This window comes from Spermophilus citellus (assembly GCF_964194105.1).
Source record: "Spermophilus citellus genome assembly, chromosome: 8".
Taxonomy (NCBI): Eukaryota; Metazoa; Chordata; class Mammalia; order Rodentia; family Sciuridae; genus Spermophilus; species Spermophilus citellus.
The window spans coordinates 56,435,059-56,456,615 of record NC_138189.1 but is presented as its reverse complement, the minus strand read 5'-3'; the positions used below and the strand labels follow the sequence as shown (position 1 = coordinate 56,456,615).

Here is a 21,557-nt window from a genome sequence, read left to right as displayed (position 1 = left end):
TTTTATGCTTCCCTTATTTGGTAGTTATGAAAAAGGTTAAAGAATTAATATATAACATAAAGTGATTAGAACATGGCCTGACTCATAATAGGCATCCAACAAATTAGAGCTCTTATTAGAGTTATTATTCATATCTCACTTCCCTAAATGGCATTTTTGAAATCTTTCATGGCCTAAAGAAATCATGAGATGGAGAAACATTATGAGAACATTTTAGGCAGTTCTCATGAAAGATATCCTAGACAACTAATGCATTTTCTTTTCTTAGACTCATGACAAAGTTAGCAACTAATTTAAAAAAAAAAGCTAGAATGTACAAAATAAAGCATCTTTCTCCATACTTGATGGTCAGTAATATTCTGAGACAAATGTGGGAAGACAAAAAATATAAATGTTTACCAAAAGCTTATAAACATGAACTACCTGAATAATCTTTAAGAATAAAACTTTGAAGATTCCCAACACAAAGAAATGATAAATGTTTAAAGAGATGGAAATGATAATTACTCTGATTTGATCACTCAGCAGGGTATACACATACCAAATTACCACACTGAAACCCATAACTATGTACAATTGTGTGTGTGTGTGTGTGTGTGTGTGTGTGTGTGTGTGTATTCCTAGAGATTGAACCCAGGGTTTTATGTATAACAGAAAAGTACTGTACCACTGAGTTACATTCCCAACACCTAAAACATTTTTTGAATGAAAAAAAGAAAAGAATAATTTTGAGTTTAACAGAGTAATACAGAGCAGGTTCTCAGTAGACGTTCACTAAATCTTTAAATGACACCATCTTCACTACAGGCAGTTACCACATTAAAACTTGAAGTAGGATGACCCTGGCTAAGGATTGTTGTTCATTGTCACTCTTTGGTAGTGACTAAAACATAATTTGAAACACAACTTTCTGATTTAAATGATTCTCCCTAAAGAGTTATATTGAGGACCCATGTCAATACAAGGGGTTCTATGACTGTAAAGTCTTAAGGAACATTGACTATGGTTTAACTCCCAAGAAAGCTCTCTTGATTTTTGAATCAGTGTCATCAAGCACTACAAAAACCGTAGAAGGCAGATAACCATTATTATGGGCACTTACCTTGAGTTTATGCTCTTTTCTATTTACAATCACAGCTGTGATCTGTTGGTCCATGAAAATCAGAATGGTGACCAACAAAGCAGGGATGGCAGCAGCAAGGTAAACCCACCAAGGGTTCCCTCCAAACGGTGGGACAAACCATCCTCGGTTTGGACTTGTTGGCTTAAAGTAGAAAAAGAATATTTTTCAAAACAATATCAAGTTACTACATACTACTTAGTGAAAAAAAAAATCAGTGGAGGATATATATACAAACCAGGCTGGATAAAGGAAATTTTTTACCAAAAATCTTTCTAAAGAATTTTATTTTAAAGGTTATGTTTAAAGGCAGGAAAGAAAGAATATGGGTTGTTGGAAAAGCAGGGGATACCACCGTATGGACTTGGGGTGTTTTCAGATAAGGACTCAAGATAGAAAAAGTGATTTAAATTTTATAGGAATCCAGGAGACAACCCCAAATGTAATATTCAGTAAAGAGGTAGAATCATCATGAGTTTTGTTCTTGGGTTTTAGCAATTATAATGAAGTTGTTTTTACTACTACCAAATTATAATAGCTTCATCATATATACAAAGCTTTAAATATTTTGTAATTGAACTAAATTAAACATCCTGATCTTTCATTTCATATTTAAAATTGATCCAGAAGAACTACTTAAATCCTTATACATATCACAGAAAACTGAAGAAAAAAAAAAGGTCATTTTTTTCCAGTTCTCAGTCTATTTTCTGTCAGATAATACATGTATATTTCAGAAAAAAATTTCCTTTGCTTCCTTATTATAAACAATTCAAATAATGAAATGAACTAGAATACTGTCTTATGAATTATTTTCTCCAGGTTTTCTATCAATGAAGAAAGTCTCACATTTTTTTCTGAGGCTATTTCTATCTTTGGACACCCTTGCTCATAACTTTATCACTGAATGTATCCATGTTTCCCACATTTAACAGGTTGTGAGTTCATAAGGGAAGGTACTTTGTCTTGCTCATTAATGCATTTTAAATCCCCCATATAAAGTGTAGCTCAAAGCCAACATTTAATAAATATCGAATTAATGGTTGAATGAATGAGAACTTATCTTTGTTGACAAATATGTGATGGCAGATAATGCCAAAAATATTGTTTGCTGCACCATATATATCCCTTCCTCATTAAATTGTTATTATACTAAAACTGCAGTCAATTTAATATTTCTTAGCACATATACGATCTCAACAGTGCAGGGAGTGAGGATTATTCTAGAAAATAGGTAAGAGACTTACAACAGAAAATTAGCTAGTGACATATTTAGTAATGGCTAAAATGTAGTTGTTGTCCAGTATACCTGGATATACCAATGAGTTTGCAAAATAAATAATTATTATTCTTTTTTTGTAATAGTTAAAATTCACATTATATACAAATGTGTTTGGCAGGTAGTTAGATACTACAAAAATTGAATTAGGAGTCCTGAGCTTTAGTTTTAACTTCAATCCTTGATACCATAGACATTTTATTTATTTTTCATGAGCTTCAATCTCAACTTTATAAAATAACAATGATGTTACTTACGTTGCACACTTCCTAGAATTATTGCATGGATCAAGACAATAAAGTATATGAAAATAATTCAGGTATTTTAAAATATTCTAAAAATATGAGGCTGGGTCTATAATGTTATCCATTACTTTAAAATAAAGATCAATTCAATATGAACCTTGCATTTGATCCTAGTCTTTGCATTTTAGTGAAGTCAGTATAATGACTAACTGTATAAATGAGTCTAACAAAGAACTGCTTTTTTGAAAGGAATGGATAATTATACAAAATTAACTGAGACACACAATAAACTAGAACAGGGGAAAGGCAAAATATCAGAATTCAAGAAACAAGCAAAAGATAGACACTCACCTTAAACTCACTTGGCACAATTAGTTTTGGAGTGTCCACACCTACAAGGGCATCTATTACACAAAATATGAGAATGGACAAGATAATGGCAAAGTCACTGATTAGCTTTCTTGCCTGGAAAAATAAAAAAGAAAGAAAGAACTGTTTAGCACCAGATACTTTTTCCTGTGTTTGAACTGAAAAAAAAAGAATTCTGTATTTGTTAACAATTTATAATAACAGTTTCCTCAACAAATTATCACCTGGCCAGACATAATCTGATCCCATAGAACAAGCCAATATGTATGTGTGTACATAATCATGCAGGTACAAAGGAGGTCAATCAAAAAAGAATATATCCCTGAAATTCCATACAAGCATTTTCCCTGTATGCAGTACAAATGACAGCTGGATAAGAATGAAATTTAAGTGTGTGTTGTAGAAAGAAATACATCTGGTCATTTGGAAGGCACTACTGTGATAAATAAAGCAATATAAATCCTATAAGGTAACCTGAAAACACCACAGATCTCTCAGGAAGGGTTACAAGTTCTAGTCCATTGAACGAAGTAAATATCCAGACCCAGAGTAATGTCAAGTGAGGGAAGATGGAAATGTAAGGGCTGCACTAACTTTGTCAAAGGAAATATTCCTCACTCTAGGCAAGTGCTTCAAGTCTCTTGGGGGTGATGGGGGCAGGCATTCTCTACCCAACTACTTCTTAAGTGTGGATGCCATTATTTGGTCATTCTCCAAGTTCCTAAGTGCCTGCCTTTGTTCAGGACAAGGTCTGGGTTTAATGCTGGGATGCAGCATTAAACCCTGTCCTTTCCCATTAAGTGACTGCAGAATGGCCACTTACAAGTCATTAAGGAGAGCAGAGGGCCATTTAGTTCCTTAGAGGTTACTTTGTAGTCTCTAGTGGCACTAAGACCATTCTAGGTCATCAACACCTGAGACTCCCATATGGAGGGTACACAGGGTAATTATCATTTCATCATTCATCAAAATTTACGGAGTTCCTAATATTTTTCTTGTTGCTAAGGATAATTAACCTAATTCATGTCTTCCTGAAGCTCAGAGCCACGTTGCATAAAAGGAAGACTTCTAAATAAAATCAGGGTTGATTCAGACTTTATCAAGTTATCTTAGGAAGAATAATCAAGAGTTTTTGCTGCAGCTAAATGAAGGAAGAGAGATCAGTGATAACTGAATGAAATGTACCATTCTCGGGGTAGAGAATCTCTTAACAGAGAAGTGAAACTATTGTAGCCAAGTATTCCAGATTGGAAATTATTTGGCAGTGTATGCATGTTGAAGGCTGTGGGACCTAATTCTTTACCTTATGTCAGAAACCTTGAGTACCAACTAGAAGCAGGATCAAGGATAGGTATTTTAGCCAGGAGTCATCAACACCTCTGGCCTCTTAGAAGGCCAGATTCTGCTAGGTGTAGCTCTCTTGAGACACACACCACAGAACAGAAGGCGAGTTATGGAACTTCTCAAGGGCAAGTTAACACCAATCACACATAATAATTTCAAGAACAAACAAATGGAAGGGATTAATTTGGGTAGAAAATATAATACAGCTCTTAGGAGCATAATTACTATAGTCAGGTCACCTGGGTTGGAATTTCAGTACCATTATTTACAATCTATAATTTTTTTAAAAAAAATTTAGTTATAGGTGGACACAATACCTTTGTTTTATTTATTAATTTACTTTTTTGTATGGTGCTGAGGCTTAAACTCAGTCCCTCATATGTGCTAGACGAGGATTGTATCACAGAGCCACAATCCTAGCCCCAACAATCTATAAATACTTATCCTTTCTTAGCTTCAATTAATTTGTCTACAAAAGAGAGCCAAAATAATACCAATAATTTCACTGGTTGGTTTTAAGAATTAAATAAGATAAGCCATGAAAGTGCTTAACTTAATCCCTGAGGATAAGTTACTATTGTTATTCCATGTTCCAGAAGACCTCTTGGCTGCAGAAACCACTGAGATAACTAAATGACACTGTCAGGAGGTCTTTTAAATGACACAACAACTCTAAGAAACAAGAAATAAAAGCCCAACAATAATGTGAAACTGCTACTCAGAGCCACAATGAGTTGAAAGTATCTGGAATTACTGCAGAAAATGGATGCTTCCCAGGGCCTCAATACTAGAAAAAAAAGCTTTCTTTAAGTTTTGTGCAAGTAGGGTTGACACTCGTGATTCAGAATAGTCTGGCAAAAGAAGGTCCCACGAAACAGTTTCAGAGATATGTTGGGATGTACAACCATCCCTCTGGTCTAACAAGTCAGAAATCACTGGAGGACCTGAGATAAAGACAAAAAGAAGGGAGTTCTTATTTATTCCTCTCCTGGTCCAAAACCAGGCCATTCAAACTTGACAACTCAAATATCCTAGATATTATTCAAAGGATGAGGGAAATAGTTATTAGAAAGACAGTTTTCCCTGGGGTCGGAATCCAAAGTCTTTATTTCTTTCCTTCATTTTGTCATTCAACAAACTTTTTTTTTAAGCATTTATTCCATGCCAAGTGCCAGATTAAGTGCTGGGGATCCAAAAGCAAAGCAGGAACTAGAAGATACAAGGAGTTTATAAGCTACTGGGAAAAACAACAGAACACAGTTTTTACAACATAGCTAAACTGTGGTTTCTGTGGAGGCACCCAGTTCCAAGGTAAGGGTTTGAATGTCGTCTCCCCCATTGACTTGTTTCAGGGCTTGGTCTCAGGCATCTAATCTTCCTGAGCTTTGGTTTCCTGGCCTGTACATGGAATAAAGCTGTCCTTCCCATTCATAGTAGGTCCAGGTGAGATGTACCGACAGATTTTGTAACCTCTATGTAGAACGTAGCTTTACCAATACAGTTGTGACTTTTTCTATGTAAAAAAAGTCTGGAGATTTCCAGAAAATTGTGTATTAACTTGGTCTCTCTTTATTTTGGCCTGCAAGAATTCAAAAAAGAGAAAATGTTGGTACAATAAAAATTCCTGGTTTAAAGAGAAGTACGTGGAAAGAAACAACTGTTCAATTGACAAGATTTCCCATTAAGATACAAAATTTTTAAAAAGACAGTTTTTCTTTTCTTTTTTTAATAAACAGGAGATGGGAAATAGAAGGTAGCAAGTGAATGCAATCTGCATGCAATTCCTTGGTAGAAATTCCTGGAAGACCTACCGACACCTCTGGCCCTGCTAAAGGACAGACCTGCTTGACTAGAATCAGGCAAGCACCTGGGAAATGCTGCCTTTTCAGAGAGGAGGCATTTTCAGCCTCTGTTAAGTTGGACAACCCACAAAACCAACAGGGCAAACAGGACATTATCACTGCAGGCCCACATGAGTTGCTTCTGACTTGGTCCCACACATTCCATGAGACGGTGAGACCAAGGCACAAGATCCCACATATCAATGAAGAGAAATTATCCTCTATATTGCTTTGGAAAATTATTAAAGGTATGACAATGTCTAGAGAAAATAATTTTTTTATATCAACTACATTTTGATTTTGAGTGTTGGTTATACAAATGTACACATTTGTCAAAACTTTTTGAACTATATACTTAAGATCTCTGCATTTTACTATATAAATTATAACTTAATTTATAATAGACCCCTCACAAAAAATTCTCAGATCTTCCAAATCCAAATCAGTCTTACCTTTCAAGTTATTCTCTTTGGGAAGCTATTCATTTATTTCAATGATGTTGCTACTATCCCAAATAATTTTGCAATTCCTGTTATAATTTTACTACTTGCAAAGACTGAATACCCAAATTAACCATCAGACATATGTGTAAAGCATCCATGATTCTATCTTCTGTCAAAGTTTCACTTTTCTGGTTTCAAAATTAATATATGTTCACATTAGAACACTTAGAAAAAAATAAGTAAGATAAAGAGAATTATTCACTTAGAAAATATAAGTAAGATAAAGAAAATTATTCTCAATTCCATTATCTAGGAATAAATCTTAGCATTTTCAAACATATTCATCTTTTGTATATATGTATGTTCCCATTTAGGTGTATATTTAGTTTTTCACATACTGCTTTATATCTCCCTTTTCAGTACTTTTTGTCTCATTCGATATTTTCTATTATAATGAGCATTAATGGCCCTATATATTATGTAGAAGTAATATCTCAACACTTCTTTTTTCAAACACAATACTATTCAGATTGCTTCCTACATCTCACCATTATGAACAATAACATAAAAAGTCTTTGTACATAGCTAAGACTATTTCTTTAGAATAAATTTCTGTCAGCAAAATTATTCTGTCAATGTGTATATAAAAATTAAGGCTTTTAGTATATAATGCCAAATTACTTTCTAGAATGTTTTATTGATTTACCAATTTTCATTCTACTCAACAACATACAAATGACTAGAGATATTGTCAAGAGTTAAATCCATACTCAAAAGGAAAGCAATTTTTCACCACCAAGGATATTCAAAATATAAAACTGTCAATATTCTAAAACCATAATTTCTGTGCTTAATAAAACAACTGAATTTTCTGCTCCATTCTAAACCTTCATATTTAATTTATAAATATATCAACCTCTAAACATGGTATTAATATGTATTCTAAAAAGTATCTAATTAAACTTTACAAACTGAATACCATGTGGAGAGAGAAAGAGAGAAACACAATTACTAACGGACTTAGAGTGCATCTGGTAGCAGGACATTTGTGTAGTAATAGTCCATCCAGCACTGTAATTTTTGAAAGGCAGTTGACTGGAATAAACCAGTTGTCAGGTTCTGATCTAGGAATATTTTGTGCATTCTGAAGACATTTTGGAAGCCAGATCTAGTGGACCTGCTTTTCATTCTACTTCACTGGTACTCTCAGTCTTCTTTCCTGGTTTCTCCTTGACTCCTCCAAATTCTTGAGGTTGGAGTATCTTAGAGTTCAAACACTCTTTTCTCCTCCATGTATACTCTAATCATAAGTTATCTCATTCAATTTCATGATTTAAAATGCCATTTGCACTGGAGAGTATCATGCTAAGTGAAATAAGCCAATCCCAAAAACCAAAGGCCAAATGTTCTCTCTAACATGTGGGTGCTAATACACAATGGGTCCGGGGGCAAGAATAGAAGTTCATTGGATTAGACAAAGGGGAATGAAGGGATGGGGAATAGGAAAGACAGTAGAATGAATCTGATATAATCTTCCTATGTTCAAATATAAATACAAGACAAGTGTAACTCCACATCATGTACAACCACAAGAATGAGAAGTTATACTCCATGTATGTATATGTCAAAAGATACTCTTCTGTCATGTATATCTAAAAAGAACAAATAAAAATAAAATAAAATGTCATCTGCATGCCAAAGAGTAAGACATTTATATCTTCAGGACAGAGCATTTCTCTAAACTCTAGAATCATCTATCTGGCTACCTGATATCTCCAATTCTCTCTTTTTAAAAAAAAAATATTTTTCTAGTTGTAGATGGACACAATATCTTTATTTATTTTATTTTTATGTGGTGCCGAGAATCAAACCAAGTACCTCACACATGTGAGGCAGGCACTCTACCACTGAGCTGCAGCCCCAGCCCCTTCAATTGGATTTCTTATAGGCATCTCAAAATTATGTCAAAAATTAAGTGCTTGATCTCTCCAATGCTCTTCTATCCCAGCCCATGCTGCCCCACCACTGATGCCCTAATCTACACACTTTTTCAGTAGTTTTCTCATTCTTAATTAACGTCAGCTGAATTTTTCTATTACTTAGGCAAAAAGTTTGCAACCCACTGAATTATTCTCTTTTTCTCACATTATACATCTAACAAGTCTGAAAATTAAGTAATCATGTTAAAATACAGGTCGGATAATATGGTAGGCAGAAAAAAGTATAATGTGCCCATAAAGATATTCACATCCTAATTCCCAGAACCTGTGAATATGTAATGTTACATGGCAAGGGAGAATCAAGGTTGAAGACAGAGTTAAGGCTGATAATCAGATAACTTTGAGATTGAAGAGATTATCCTAGATTATACAGTTGGACCCAATGTAATCACAAAGGTCCTTATAAGTAACAGAGAGAGGCAAGAGAGTCAGTGTCAGAGTGATGAAGTGTGAGAAATACCTTACCAGCCATTGTTGTCTTTGAAGTTGAAGAAGGGGCCAAGCACCCAGGAATGCAGGTGGGTCCCAGAAATAAAAAGGCAGAAAAAAATGCATTTCCCCTGAGCTTCTAGAAGAGACCAATTAGCCCAGTGAGACCAATTTCAGATTTTTTACCTCTTTTTCTCAATTTTGACCTCCAGATCTGACCCCTCAGATCTAATTTTTTTTTCATTTTAAGCCACCATGTCCATGGCAATTTGATAAAACAACCACAAGAAACTAATGACTAATATAAATAAATAGGATGAGATATAGATATGCATGATGAACAACATGTATAAACACAAAAGGTGGTGGGGAGGGAGGGAGGAAGAAAGAGGAGAGACAGATTTGGGAAGAACTCCTAGGTAACAGCAGTCTGAGGAGTGTAGCACTGTTGTACTATAGGTTAAAAAAAAACCAAGTAACTAAAAAGACAAATGCTAACAAAGGTCAGGATTAGAGTTTTTAAAATTTATGGGGGGGAAGCTATTAATAATGTTTCTTAACCTCATTAAAAATCACAGCCAGGGTGATACATTCTACATAATATACCCCCTTTTATTTCCCCTTCCTTTCCCTTCAATTGTACAATGCAGAAAGTTCACTTACAGCAGAAATATCTCCTGGAGAGTGTTTATTATTAATATGTTCATTTCTAAGATATTGGATCTAGTTGAAACATCATAGTTAAGGAAATTGATTTTTCTCAGGACACTCCTGTATTCACCTCTAAGTCTTCTAATTAGAGGAGGCTGGTAGGATGCTATTTTAGCAAGTGATTTGGGTCTTACTCTATCCTAAAATTAAACTTCAATTTGAACTAGGCAAAACTGGCATAGTAGAAGCAGAAAGTGCCCTAATGATGTGAAACAATGCATACACACAGCTCTCTAGATATACTCTGGGGTCTGAGTACAGGAACTTTGTATCTGATTTTAAGGAGGTAAGAACTGCTTTCACTGGGCCCTTCTCACATTTCCAAGCATGTTTAGAAGAGAAAGTTTATGATTTCTTTTCACTGTTTGTTTGTTTTATCTTCATTTCATCAAACTTGATCTCTTTCCTAAAAAAAAATTTTTATATAGGTCAATATATTAATAAAGAAATCAAATTAGAAACTTGCCATTCCTAATTCTCTAGTAGGTACTACTGGTTACAATTAAAAGTAGAAGTACCAAAGTTTTCATGAGAAATCCACAGAATTTCATGCCCAATCCTGTGTATTCAGACACCTCAAATTTAGTCTGGACAAACATTATCATTTGTGAGTGTTCATCCAAATCAAATGCTAAGTCTCTCTAGGCAAAACTTCAATATCCTGGCACTATAAATTATGACAATCTAAGAGAATACAAATGATGATAATGCATAGACAACAGTTTATAATTTTCAAAAACCTTGGTTTATTTTAATGATAAATGGAAGTGCTACAATATATGATAATTCCTACCTCAACTTAGGAAAAAGTGAAGCATGTCTCAGGATTTTAATGCCCCTTTCTATACCAGATTATTTTTGAACTCTTTGATTTTAATATTTTTAAAAATATTTTTATTAGTTGTTGATGTATCTTTATTTTTATTTTATTTATTTTTATGTGGTGCTGAGGATCGAACCCCATGCCTCACAAATGTTAGGCGAGCACTCTACTACTGAGCCACAACCCCAGCCCTATTTTAATCTTTTTAATTACAAAAATGAAAGAAGAAAAATGTTTTTGTCCTCTGCAAAATCAGACAATATCTCAATTAATATAGTAAGGAACAACCAGCTTAAATATTTAGAACACCAAAGTGTAGAAGAAATTAAATGGATGAGAGAGACAATTCAAATAGTCATACACAGTTCTCTTATTCTTGGGCAAAAACAACCTAATAAATCTATTATAAACACACTCTTTATGAAGGATGATACCATATTAATTATTGAGAGAGTCATAATCATAGAGAACCAACAGCGAGAAGCTAGTTAATTTACAGGGGGGAAAAATGGTTTTTCAGAGGACCCAGAGGACATTTGGTTTTCACTTTGCAAGGACTGCAGCTGCTCCTAAATTAACTGGGGGGAAGGGGCTGTGAGCATGCTGAGCAGCTCTCAATGGATGGAGCGTGACAAACAGAGAAGTACAGCAGCAGGCACCCTGGGGGCTCTCGATAAATATTAATTCGTGATGTCAATTTCTCTAATGATTGTGGTGCTTGGGAAATGCTAAACAACAGTGTAAAGAAGCATTTATTCTAGATGAAGAAAAAGTATACCAGATATTTATATGCCTTTTGGCAATAAGATATAAAATGCTATGATAATTTTGAAAAATTTGATCCCCCTAGTATCCAGTGCTATAAAGCACTGTAAAAGAAATACATGTTAACATTACTCAGAGCAAAAAAAAATCTTAATTCACTGTACTTTGAGTAATACTCCTAATATTCTGAATTATGTAAAAGAAAAGTCAAATTTTAGGAGTTTAATACCATGAACTCCAAGTCAGGGAGACTGAGAAAGAAGAGAAGCAAATGAGACAGTTTATCTGGGTGGGGCTTAGAGCTTGCCAATAGGAGTCTACGTGGGTAGAGGAGCAGGCCTACAGCTTCAGCAGGAATGCTGAGAGTCTGGCAATCACTCAGGGATGTTTTCTGCCATCCTACCTCAAAACTGGGCAGGAGAACAAGGAACCCAAGGAGAAGCAAATTATCAAACCACATGGGAAATTCATGTCCCAATCTGCTCACTCTCTTCTAAGTTGAAGCTGTAAATCTAGAGCTTATCTAGAGAAAGGATAACTAGAGAAATAAGAGTCTAGGAAAAATATCACCCCCCCCCTTCAAAAAAAAAAAAAAAAGTAATGGCAGGCCTCAGGAAGCTGTCAAGAGAATCTGTCTTATAACAGGTAAATTCTGCCAAAGGAAAGAGAAATTCAACTTGCCATGTAGCTCCAGATGGTGAGCATAGACCCTGTGGATAAAGACTAGGGAGGGGCAGATTCATGTTTCTACCAAAAATGCGTCTGGATACCAAGTTTCTATTCCAGGAAGCATTCAAGTAACATGAAGACTATCACTTGTCATAAATCTACAGGCAATATTAGATTAGATTCAAAGTTCTAATAATAAAACTCTTGATTAACACCCAACTATCAAAATTCCTTGACTCTGTCTGAGGGTCTTCTCAGCATAACTCAAAGAGATCATTACTAATAAAGGGTCTCAGCACCTAAAAAGGAAGATGATTTTATAATTTACAATAAGGTACAAAAATAAAAGTTAAAAACAGAATAGTTAGTAAATTGTATATATAAATTAGAAAGCTAGAATTGGGATATGAGGCCCTTTTGTTTTACTGCATAGATTTCAGTGCTGTTGACTTTTCTGTTAGACAAGTAAGCAGAAAGAGTTTTGGATTATCAGGGTATCATGGTCAAAATCAGTTCTTCTATTTGACCAGTCAATGCTCCCAACCTTATTTTCATTAATACTCAATTCAGGTTAATTGTATTTATTTTTGTTATATATCTATAAAAACTAAAGTGTCTGTAATTGTTTAAATGTTTAACAGTCTAAAATGTAATTTGAATTAAATATCCCTTTGTAATTCTTTATAAAACAAAGATGAAAAACGTTTTTTGGATTAAAAGCAAATTTGACTTTAAAAATGACTTTCCTTGGTACAAAATACCACAGGAATTTGAAAATCTGACTCTTTCCAGTGACAGCGAAGTCATTTTCGCATGAGTTTCAATAGCACAATGTGGTCTGATATTTTGAACCAGAAAAATGTCACCTAGTATTACAAACACCAAAATGGGACATGGAAGACATTCCCACTACTTCTTTCTCATTTTTAATACATGGTTTGTATTAGTTTGACAGTTTTTACCACTCAACACGAAAGTTTCTGAGAGAAAAAGAAACAGAAGGGGAATGTCACCTGATTCGTATAAAGAATTGTTTATAAACAAAACCTTAATAGAATGGCCCTAGGACAAAATGTCAACCAAGAATTACGGTTCTAAAAATAGAACTGGTTGTAGAATTCAAGACCTTCCTCTGTTTTACATGGATAAAAACAAAACTCATCTCCTAACAAAAATGCTCATTATATTTTTTTTCCTCATTATATTTTCATTAAAATTCCTGCAGCCCTACACTATTGTTCATTCATAAAGTCAGTTCTTCAAAGACCATCATCAACTTAAGTCACACAAATGCACAAACACATGATCTCTCAGGAAATAATATTCATGAACAGAGCAGAAGAATTGAGATGAGTCATCTTTATTTGAAAACACAAAAATCTAATTTACTCAGTCTATATATATTAATGCTTACTATGTGACAGGTCCATGAATTGCTTGTCTTTCTATCCTTTACCTAGTATTGCATTAAGTACATATTAGAATAACAATAATTTTTGCTTCATATTGAATGGATATGCTAATTAATTATAAGACTTAGAATAGTAGATTTTTAGGAAAAGATATCAAAGAACATTCAGCATCATTTAAATGCAACATAGAAGCTGTTGATGCTACCTATAATTTAGTAATTTTGTTTATTTAAATGACAATAACAACTGGGAAGTCATTGTAAAATAAATTTAAAATTACAGCACTTTGTGTGAGGTTGAGAATTGAAACTCCTTCCTACGAGGGATAGAAGGAAACTGAGCAGCTCCTTAAGAAAGACATTCTTGTGTTGTTACACATATCACCCAGCCACAGAGTGTGACTATCCCAAAGTACTAATAATTCTGCCTAATTCATAGGGTTCCATGCTTTCTGATTTATACTGTTCACAATCCTGCTTTACTTATAAGCTGCTGCTTTTATTTTGTTGCCACATGTTCAATGATGGCATCATTGTTCCATGCTTCTGATCATTTGTTGGTGTGGGACTCTGGGAGAACATTTCATGTTAATGCTCTGAGCCATCTGCCAGAGAAGATCACAGATTATGCTCTGATGTTCCTGCTGGAAGTTTGATGCTAAAAGGCTTTGACTACAGACTTGAGGCTGAGGTGACAGACCAGTTGCAGTGTTGGAGAGCACACCCCTCTAAAAGGAAGGGGAATACAAGGAAAACCATCAGCGGAGTATTACTGTTCTACTCATGCTACACTAAGTGTTAGGACTTTGTAGAAGAGCCTGATAGACCAATTAAATAACCGACAGATGAGCAAAGGCAATCTGTCTCATCTTAAGAGCACATACTGATGGATTGCTAGTGACTCCATGAAGGAGAGTGAGTCACCAACCATAGGCTAGGCAAATGAGTCACAATCTGGTCAGCAAAGTTAATATGGTCCTGCTGAATGTGGTAGTGTATGTCTGTAATCCCAGCAGCTCGGGAGGCTGAAGCAGGAGGATCACAAGTTCAAAGCCAGCCTCAGCAATTTAGCAAGGCCTTAGGCAACTCAGCAAGATCCTCTTTCTAAATAAAATATATAAAAGGGCTGGAGATGTGGCTCAGTGGTTAAATACCTCTGAGTTCAATCCCCAGTACCACCCCCCCCCCTCAAAAATGTTAATAAGATCCAGAATGAGGGAAATTTAAGAATAAGTGGAAAAGGATAAGGGCTACAGCAGAAAAATTAAACAAACTGTGACATGTTTAACATGAAAGGAAAAACTTGGAGCGTGACAGGTGATAGATACCTTCATTTATACCACAAAATCTGTTATCTACCTCTCTGTACCATACTTTCTGCCTTGGGAAAATGACTTGTGTGGTCTACAATGTGTCCCCTTACTTTCTGGCTTCCAGGTGGGTCTGGCCAGTGGCATCCAGAGGAGGCTATCAGAGGAAGAGAGTGAGATTGTGGGTCCCCGTCAGATAGCCTCAGGTTGGCTTAACCCTCAATCCAAGTCACATCACCTCTCCAGACAACTGTACTCTCCTTTCTTCTTCCCAGTTCCAGTCACCACTCCATTTCCACATCTTTTGGTCCCAGGATGGTAATTATCCTTCTCTACTAACTTTGGGATACTATATGGTTCCCCTAACCTCACCTTTATAAATAATACCTGCATTAAATTCTCAAATTATTCTAATTTGAGTGTATCATTTGCTTCCCAATGAGAGCTTGACACCAATGATTTTAAGATTTTGATCTTGGATGACTGTGAGGATAGGTGATGTTATTAGGTGCGATGAGGAATACAGTGAGATGAGTAAGCTCAACAGTGGAAAGGAAGTAAACCATGTTTCCAATTTGCTGCATGATAATTTTGGACCATCCACAGCGAGAGATTGGTAGTAAATGCAAAAGAAAACCTGTCCTAAAGATAGAGATAATAATTAATTTTTGTAAATTTGTAAGACTTGATCTTTGTTATAAGAATTAGCAATGATATGGAGAATTTATTTCCTTTAGCAAATGGAGCCAGAAAACTCTTGAAAATCACAAAACTACTAGAGCTTATTAGGGTGTTAATTATCACCTAACTGAGCTCTTTCCCTTTGTAAATGAGGTACCCAAAGTCTGCAGTTAGCTATCACAGGGAAAACAGTTAATGGCAGTGCTGGCACTAGAATCTACAGTTTCTGGGTTCTTACATCTGTGTTCTCCCTACAGAATGCAGCATTTATCTCTACTTGAATGGTTTCCACTAGCTAACAAGTACTGAATATCTAGTCTGCAGCCAATTCTCTGCTGGTTGACATGAGGAACAAAATAGAAGTATGAGAGTTTTCAAGCAGCTTATAGTCTTAGCCGACTGCCAACCCACACAAATGTAAAGAAGTGACAGTGCAAAACAGAAATGACTGTGTAAGCTAAAGGAGAGGGGGACATTTTATATGACAAGGGCACTGTCACTCAGCATTAGCATACTGAGTTTTTAGAGGTTTCATGTGAATTGTTGGTGTAAGGAGCTGAGAACAATCATTAGCCTTGATTATTTTCATAGCAATAAAAGACTTTTATAGTACTTAAGCATATGCTTAGTGATAAAGTAAGCAACTACAATAATCTATACACCTATCTGCTCTTACCCTCAGAAATGACCCTTCTAAATGATGGCTTAAATTAAAACATATTGTGACAAATAAGAGAAATGAAATGATGGTCTTACTATTTGCATATGAATGTATATGTATTCATGTATGTGTTTTTTTTTAACTGTAAACACATTTACATACTGATCCTTAGGAACCACTTTTTCTTCTGTTTATTTTGTGATTTGATAATATAATTCTAAACTATGCCAAGAACCTTCTTAATAGAAATTTTAACTAAACTGCCATTGTTTTTCTGTTTTCACTTTCTCAGCAACATTTATCAATGCCTAAAAATTTAGGAACTTGGGCTTTTGTAAGGGGAAGTTTTTTTTTATGTCTGAAGAGCTAGTCTCAATTTGGGAGTTACTGCTCTCTATGTGTCTACTTGGTCTGAGAGTAATGTCAGCAAAATGGTGGAATAGGACTTTCCAATACTCATTACCTCAAAGAAACATGAGATTGAACAAGCAACTATATAAGAAAACATCTTTGTAATGGCTAAGAAAGTCAGGTGAGAAATTATAGCACATGGATCTAACCAAAAAATAAGAAAACACATTGAAAAGAACAGAAAGGAAAATTACCCACATCACTACTCCTCAAACCCCAGGAAGCACCACCTGGTGGGAGACCTACTTGGGGGAAGGACAGGGAAGCAAGTCTCAGACTTTGCCTCAGACACAAACAATGGACCTTCATCAGTAAAATCCAGCACCAGAAGGACCCACAGGGTCTTAGACTCCAGACTGATACCCATGCACTGCCCTAACACCAGTCTGGCTCCAGATTTCAGGGATTCGCTGGGGACTTGGTCTCCTGTCTGCTCCACTCCAAAATCAACTCCACTGGCTTAGGCTCCAGATTGGGTAACTCAGATTGGGTTAGCTCTAGCATCCATGGGATCCAAACTTCCCCTAGCACCAGATCATTTCCCTCATCATCAGGTCAGAATCTGGGCCTCCAGTCTCTTAGTAGAGGCTTTAGGCCTACCTAACAGCAGGCCAGTCCCTATTAGTCCAGGTGTCAGGTCCACTCTATGGTCCAGACCAGCCCAGAAACAAAAAGGCATCCAAATAGGAAAGGAAGAAGTTAAATTATCTCCGACTACCGACAACAGAATAAACCTCAAACCCTAAAGTCTCTACCAAAAAAAATAAAAACCTGTTATAACAGATAAACAAATTCAATATAGATTCAAAATATAAAATGAACATACAAAAATCACATTTCTATAAAAATTGTGTTTCTATAATGCCAACAACAAACTATCCTAAAAATAAATCAAGGAAACATTCCCAATTACAATAACCTCATAAAAAACAAAATACTCAGGAATAAATTTAATCAGGGCAGTAAATGATCTATATTTTGAAATTTATAAAGAAATGATAAACTAATACAGACACAAATAAATAACTATGTTTTGCCACACCTCAGGCCCAGAAAAATGGAGGTGGGCTGTTGGTGGACTGAGACCTCTGAAACCATGATCCCCAAATAAACTTTCCTTCCTCTATATTATTCTTGTCCAGTATTTTGGTCACAGCAACAAAAAACTGCTACCTAAAACACTTCCATTCGGTAAAGCAATCCCACAATTCAGTACATATTCATAGGAAATGAAATCAGTTAAAGACTATCCATATTACCATGTTCATTTCAGCATTGTTTACAATAGCCAAGCTGTAGAATTAACCTAACTGTTCATCAATGGGTTTATGAAGATAGAATATATGGTGTATATACACAAAGCAATACTATTCTTTAAAAAAAGAAAATGTTGTGATTTGAGGTGATGTGGAAGAATCTGGAAGATATTCTGCTAAGTGAAGTAAGCCAGGCACAGAAAGACAAACACTACATGATCTTCTTTAGGTGCAGAACTTTAAAAAGATGAATTCGTAGACGTAGAAAGTAGAGAGAAGAGTAAGGGATGCTGGTCAAAGGTAAAAGTTTTAGTTAGACATAAGGAATACATTTTTGAGATTCATTACACAACATGGTAAGTATAATTAATAATAATATATTGCATATTTCAAATTTATTAAAAGAGTACATTTTAATTTTATCATCACGAAAATGATAAGTATATGAGATTATAGGTATGTTAATTAGCTTGGATTAATCATTCCATAATGTATACAAATACCAAAACATCACCTTGTGTCCTCTAAATATATGTAATTATTATTTAACAATTGAAAACATAATTGTTCTCCCTTCATCTGAAAGGAGAAAGTTTATTTTGTAAATTATAAAGATTCTAAATTTTCTACTTTTCTACCTACTATGCTTAAATAACACTGGACTTTAACAATGTTTAAAAATGGCAGTACAGGGCTGGGGCTGGGGCTCAGTGGCTGAGCTCTTGCCTGGCATGTGTGAAGCACTGGGTTTGATCCTTAGAACCACATAAACAAGAAAAAAAAAAAAGGCATTCTGTCCATACACAACTACAAATTTAAAAAAAAAAATGCAATGAAGCCAAGCATGGTGGAACATATTTGTAATCCCAGTGGCTTGGGAGGCTGAGGCAGGAGGATCAGAAGTTTAAAGCCAGCCTCAGCAATTTAGTGAGACAATGTTTCAAAATAAAAAGTAAAGGGCTTAGGGTTAAGCACTCCTAGATTCAATCCCCAGTACCAAAAGAATAAAAAGCAATAAAAATAAACAAGTAAAAATCAAGAATGCCCAATGAACTAATAACTATGAAGGAAAAACCTCAGTAGACAAGCAATTGTCTCCAAAGACCTTTACCAAGGAATCTATTTTATATAAAACTCAGTTGAAAAAAAGATCAAGTAAGCACATTTATGAACATGTAAGTTAGTACAGTCAGAAACAGGCACCTAGTCTGCCTGTGTGATGCAGGATATCTTTTTGTTGTTGTTGTTCTGGTGATTCATCCCAGGGGCACTTTCTCCAAGGTCTCACTAAATTTCCAAGGCTAGCCTTGAACTCATGATCCTCTGCTTCAGCCTCCCAAGTAGCTGGAATTATGGCATGCACCACCATATCCAGTATGTAGGGAAGTCTCAGACAACAGAGCATTGAAAAGACAATGACTACCTCAAAGTACAGGTTCTAGTTAAGGCTTCAATTATATATGTGTGTGTTTACACACTGTTGTCTAAACAAAGAATGGCTGTGCGCTCGATTCTGTGTGTGAACCACCAATTTGTGACGTCCATTAGCAAATTAAGTTGAACACTTCTTTTTACATTTTCTTTGGTGGAAGTTTTTCATTGCTTGGGCCATCTAATTCTAGACATTTTATTATCAACGCTTCCCTTTATTTTCAATTTTATAAGAAGAATAAGAGAGTCCAAAATATCTTGGGTGAAAGTGAATATCTTAAGTTTAATTTCCTAGGAATTAGAAAAAAAAAAGCCTTTCATTGAGTGCTACTCAACTTCTAAAGTTCTTCTACACAAAAAACAAAGGAAAGATTTCATGAGATGCCAGGTGTATAGAGTAGGTCACTGATAGAAATCAGGTGTAATTCAGATTACCTAAGAAATACTGACATCCTAAATACTAAGAACCAAGCTGTAAAGTAAAGCATTATCTTAGATTCATTCTACAAGTAAACAAAAAAAATGCTATTATCTAAATGTTGGCCTTATCTTGTAGTCTCAAAGAACCACAGTTTTGACTTCAAGTTCACTCAAGCATATTAATGGGAGACAGGAAGTCTGCACAACCCAGTTCAATTATCAGTACTCTGGCATTAGTCACTATGAGAAGGAAAGTTTGGCTCAGCTGACAGTCATATATTACATCAATACTAGTGTAACAATACCATCTAAGTTTACTCCTACAGCCTATAATTCAAGTATGAAAATACTCATATATACAGCCAATGAACAAGAAATTCCACAACACAGATATTCCTGATTACTATGAAGAGTTTTCCCCTCATATACTTACATATTATACCTTTACAAAGTCTTTCTCTTTACTCAATAATTCTTAGACATATTCTACTTTTCAGTACATTCAAAATTATGACAAATTTTATTATAGAATTATGCTACCCAATCTTTGGAAGGTTTCTCAAAGCTGGGTTTCAATTATGTTAAACACACACCATATGAACTAGAATGTAATTTTTAAAGTGCACAAAATTATATTGACCGAATGAACTATAGGTCCATTTTCATTTTGTAAAACTGTATTATTATGCAATTTCATTCTCTGGTATCTCCCTTTCCCTAGATTATGTTATGTGCAAGTACAAATATATCATAATGAATCCCAATATTATGTATAATTATAATGCATCAATAAAAACTAAAATTGTATTACTGTTGATGCAGTGCAAATCCAACAAACATTATTTAAATCTCAGATACTTACTGTGGTTGGAAAATAACGACTGGTTTTGAATTTTTTCAGAGCCATAGAAGAGGTGTAGGTGCCCAAGAAGAGGATGAAAGACATAAGTGTGATATCAGGGACAAAATCGCAGTTGTTCCCCACAAGCTTTCCTCCGTATTTCAAACACTCCTTCTTTGACAAAAATTCCCAGTCAAAGGTAGAATTATGGTACTGAAGAAGAAAAAAAGAGTTTTTTGTTTTTGTTTTTTGGTTTTTAGGGAATACTGATATGTCAAAAGCAGCTTTTGATACTTGATGGACAATATAGGGATTATAGTAAAAGTTTCTGCAAAATTCTGAGACAACCTTTAGAGAATGAAACCTGGTAAGACTTTACTGGAATAACAGGTGAGGCGACACAGACATGAGCAATTACTGAAACTACATGAGAAAGATGGTACCTAGCCTGTGCTGCCACCTTACCATCACCCATTTGTTTAATGGAAACAAACCCCAAAGTCCTTTCCTGTCAATACTCCGAGAGTAAACTGAGGTACATGAACATCCTAAGTCTCAAATGGGAGACTCTCAGAAACACCTTTCTTGTTCAAAAAGTACTTTGGCAGTGCACAGCTTTGTATGCATCTGCTTGATGGCCCTATGAATGCTCTCAACATTCAACAGGCTCACTACTCAGCGAACACTTTTCAGATAGACTATTTCTTTTCTCATTTTTTCTTGTCAACTCCAGGTCAGCTTTACGGGCATCCATCATTAGAATGTCTGTGATGCCTTAAAGTCAGTGGCTTCCTGTACAGGACACTATCCCTATATTACATGGCCTCAAATGTATAAGCCACTTTTCATATATTGCTGTCATGTCAGTGCTGCACCCGTCTCTTACAGCTCATTCCTCTATTTCCTGTTTCTAATACGCAGCAGAACCCTTTGGCTATTATCAGTATGGCCAGGCACTCACCCCAAGGTGCTCTATTAATTAGCTGCTATTAGCTCACAACTGGCTCTTTTCCTGGAGAACTGCCTTTAACCACACAAGAGCTACCTTACCTGGACTGTTAGAGTCTCTCATAGCCCATTACTGACCATCACCAACA

At 35.3% G+C, this 21,557-nt stretch overlaps 1 protein-coding gene across 9 annotated transcripts in view; it reads right to left on the bottom strand.

Moving 5' to 3' along the window:
• The window catches only part of SLC4A4 (solute carrier family 4 member 4), a gene marked incomplete at its 5' end in the record, with an annotated part of 343,701 nt that overhangs the window by 36,456 nt on the left and 285,688 nt on the right, over positions 1 to 21,557 (bottom strand). For all 9 annotated transcript variants that reach the window (XM_081303368.1, XM_081303374.1, XM_081303369.1 and 6 more), the window contains 3 exons: positions 1,103 to 1,264; positions 2,996 to 3,109; positions 20,482 to 20,673. In XM_081303368.1, the coding sequence (XP_081159494.1) occupies positions 1,103 to 1,264; positions 2,996 to 3,109; positions 20,482 to 20,673 (468 nt within the window). The remainder of the gene's footprint in view (positions 1 to 1,102; positions 1,265 to 2,995; positions 3,110 to 20,481; positions 20,674 to 21,557) is intronic.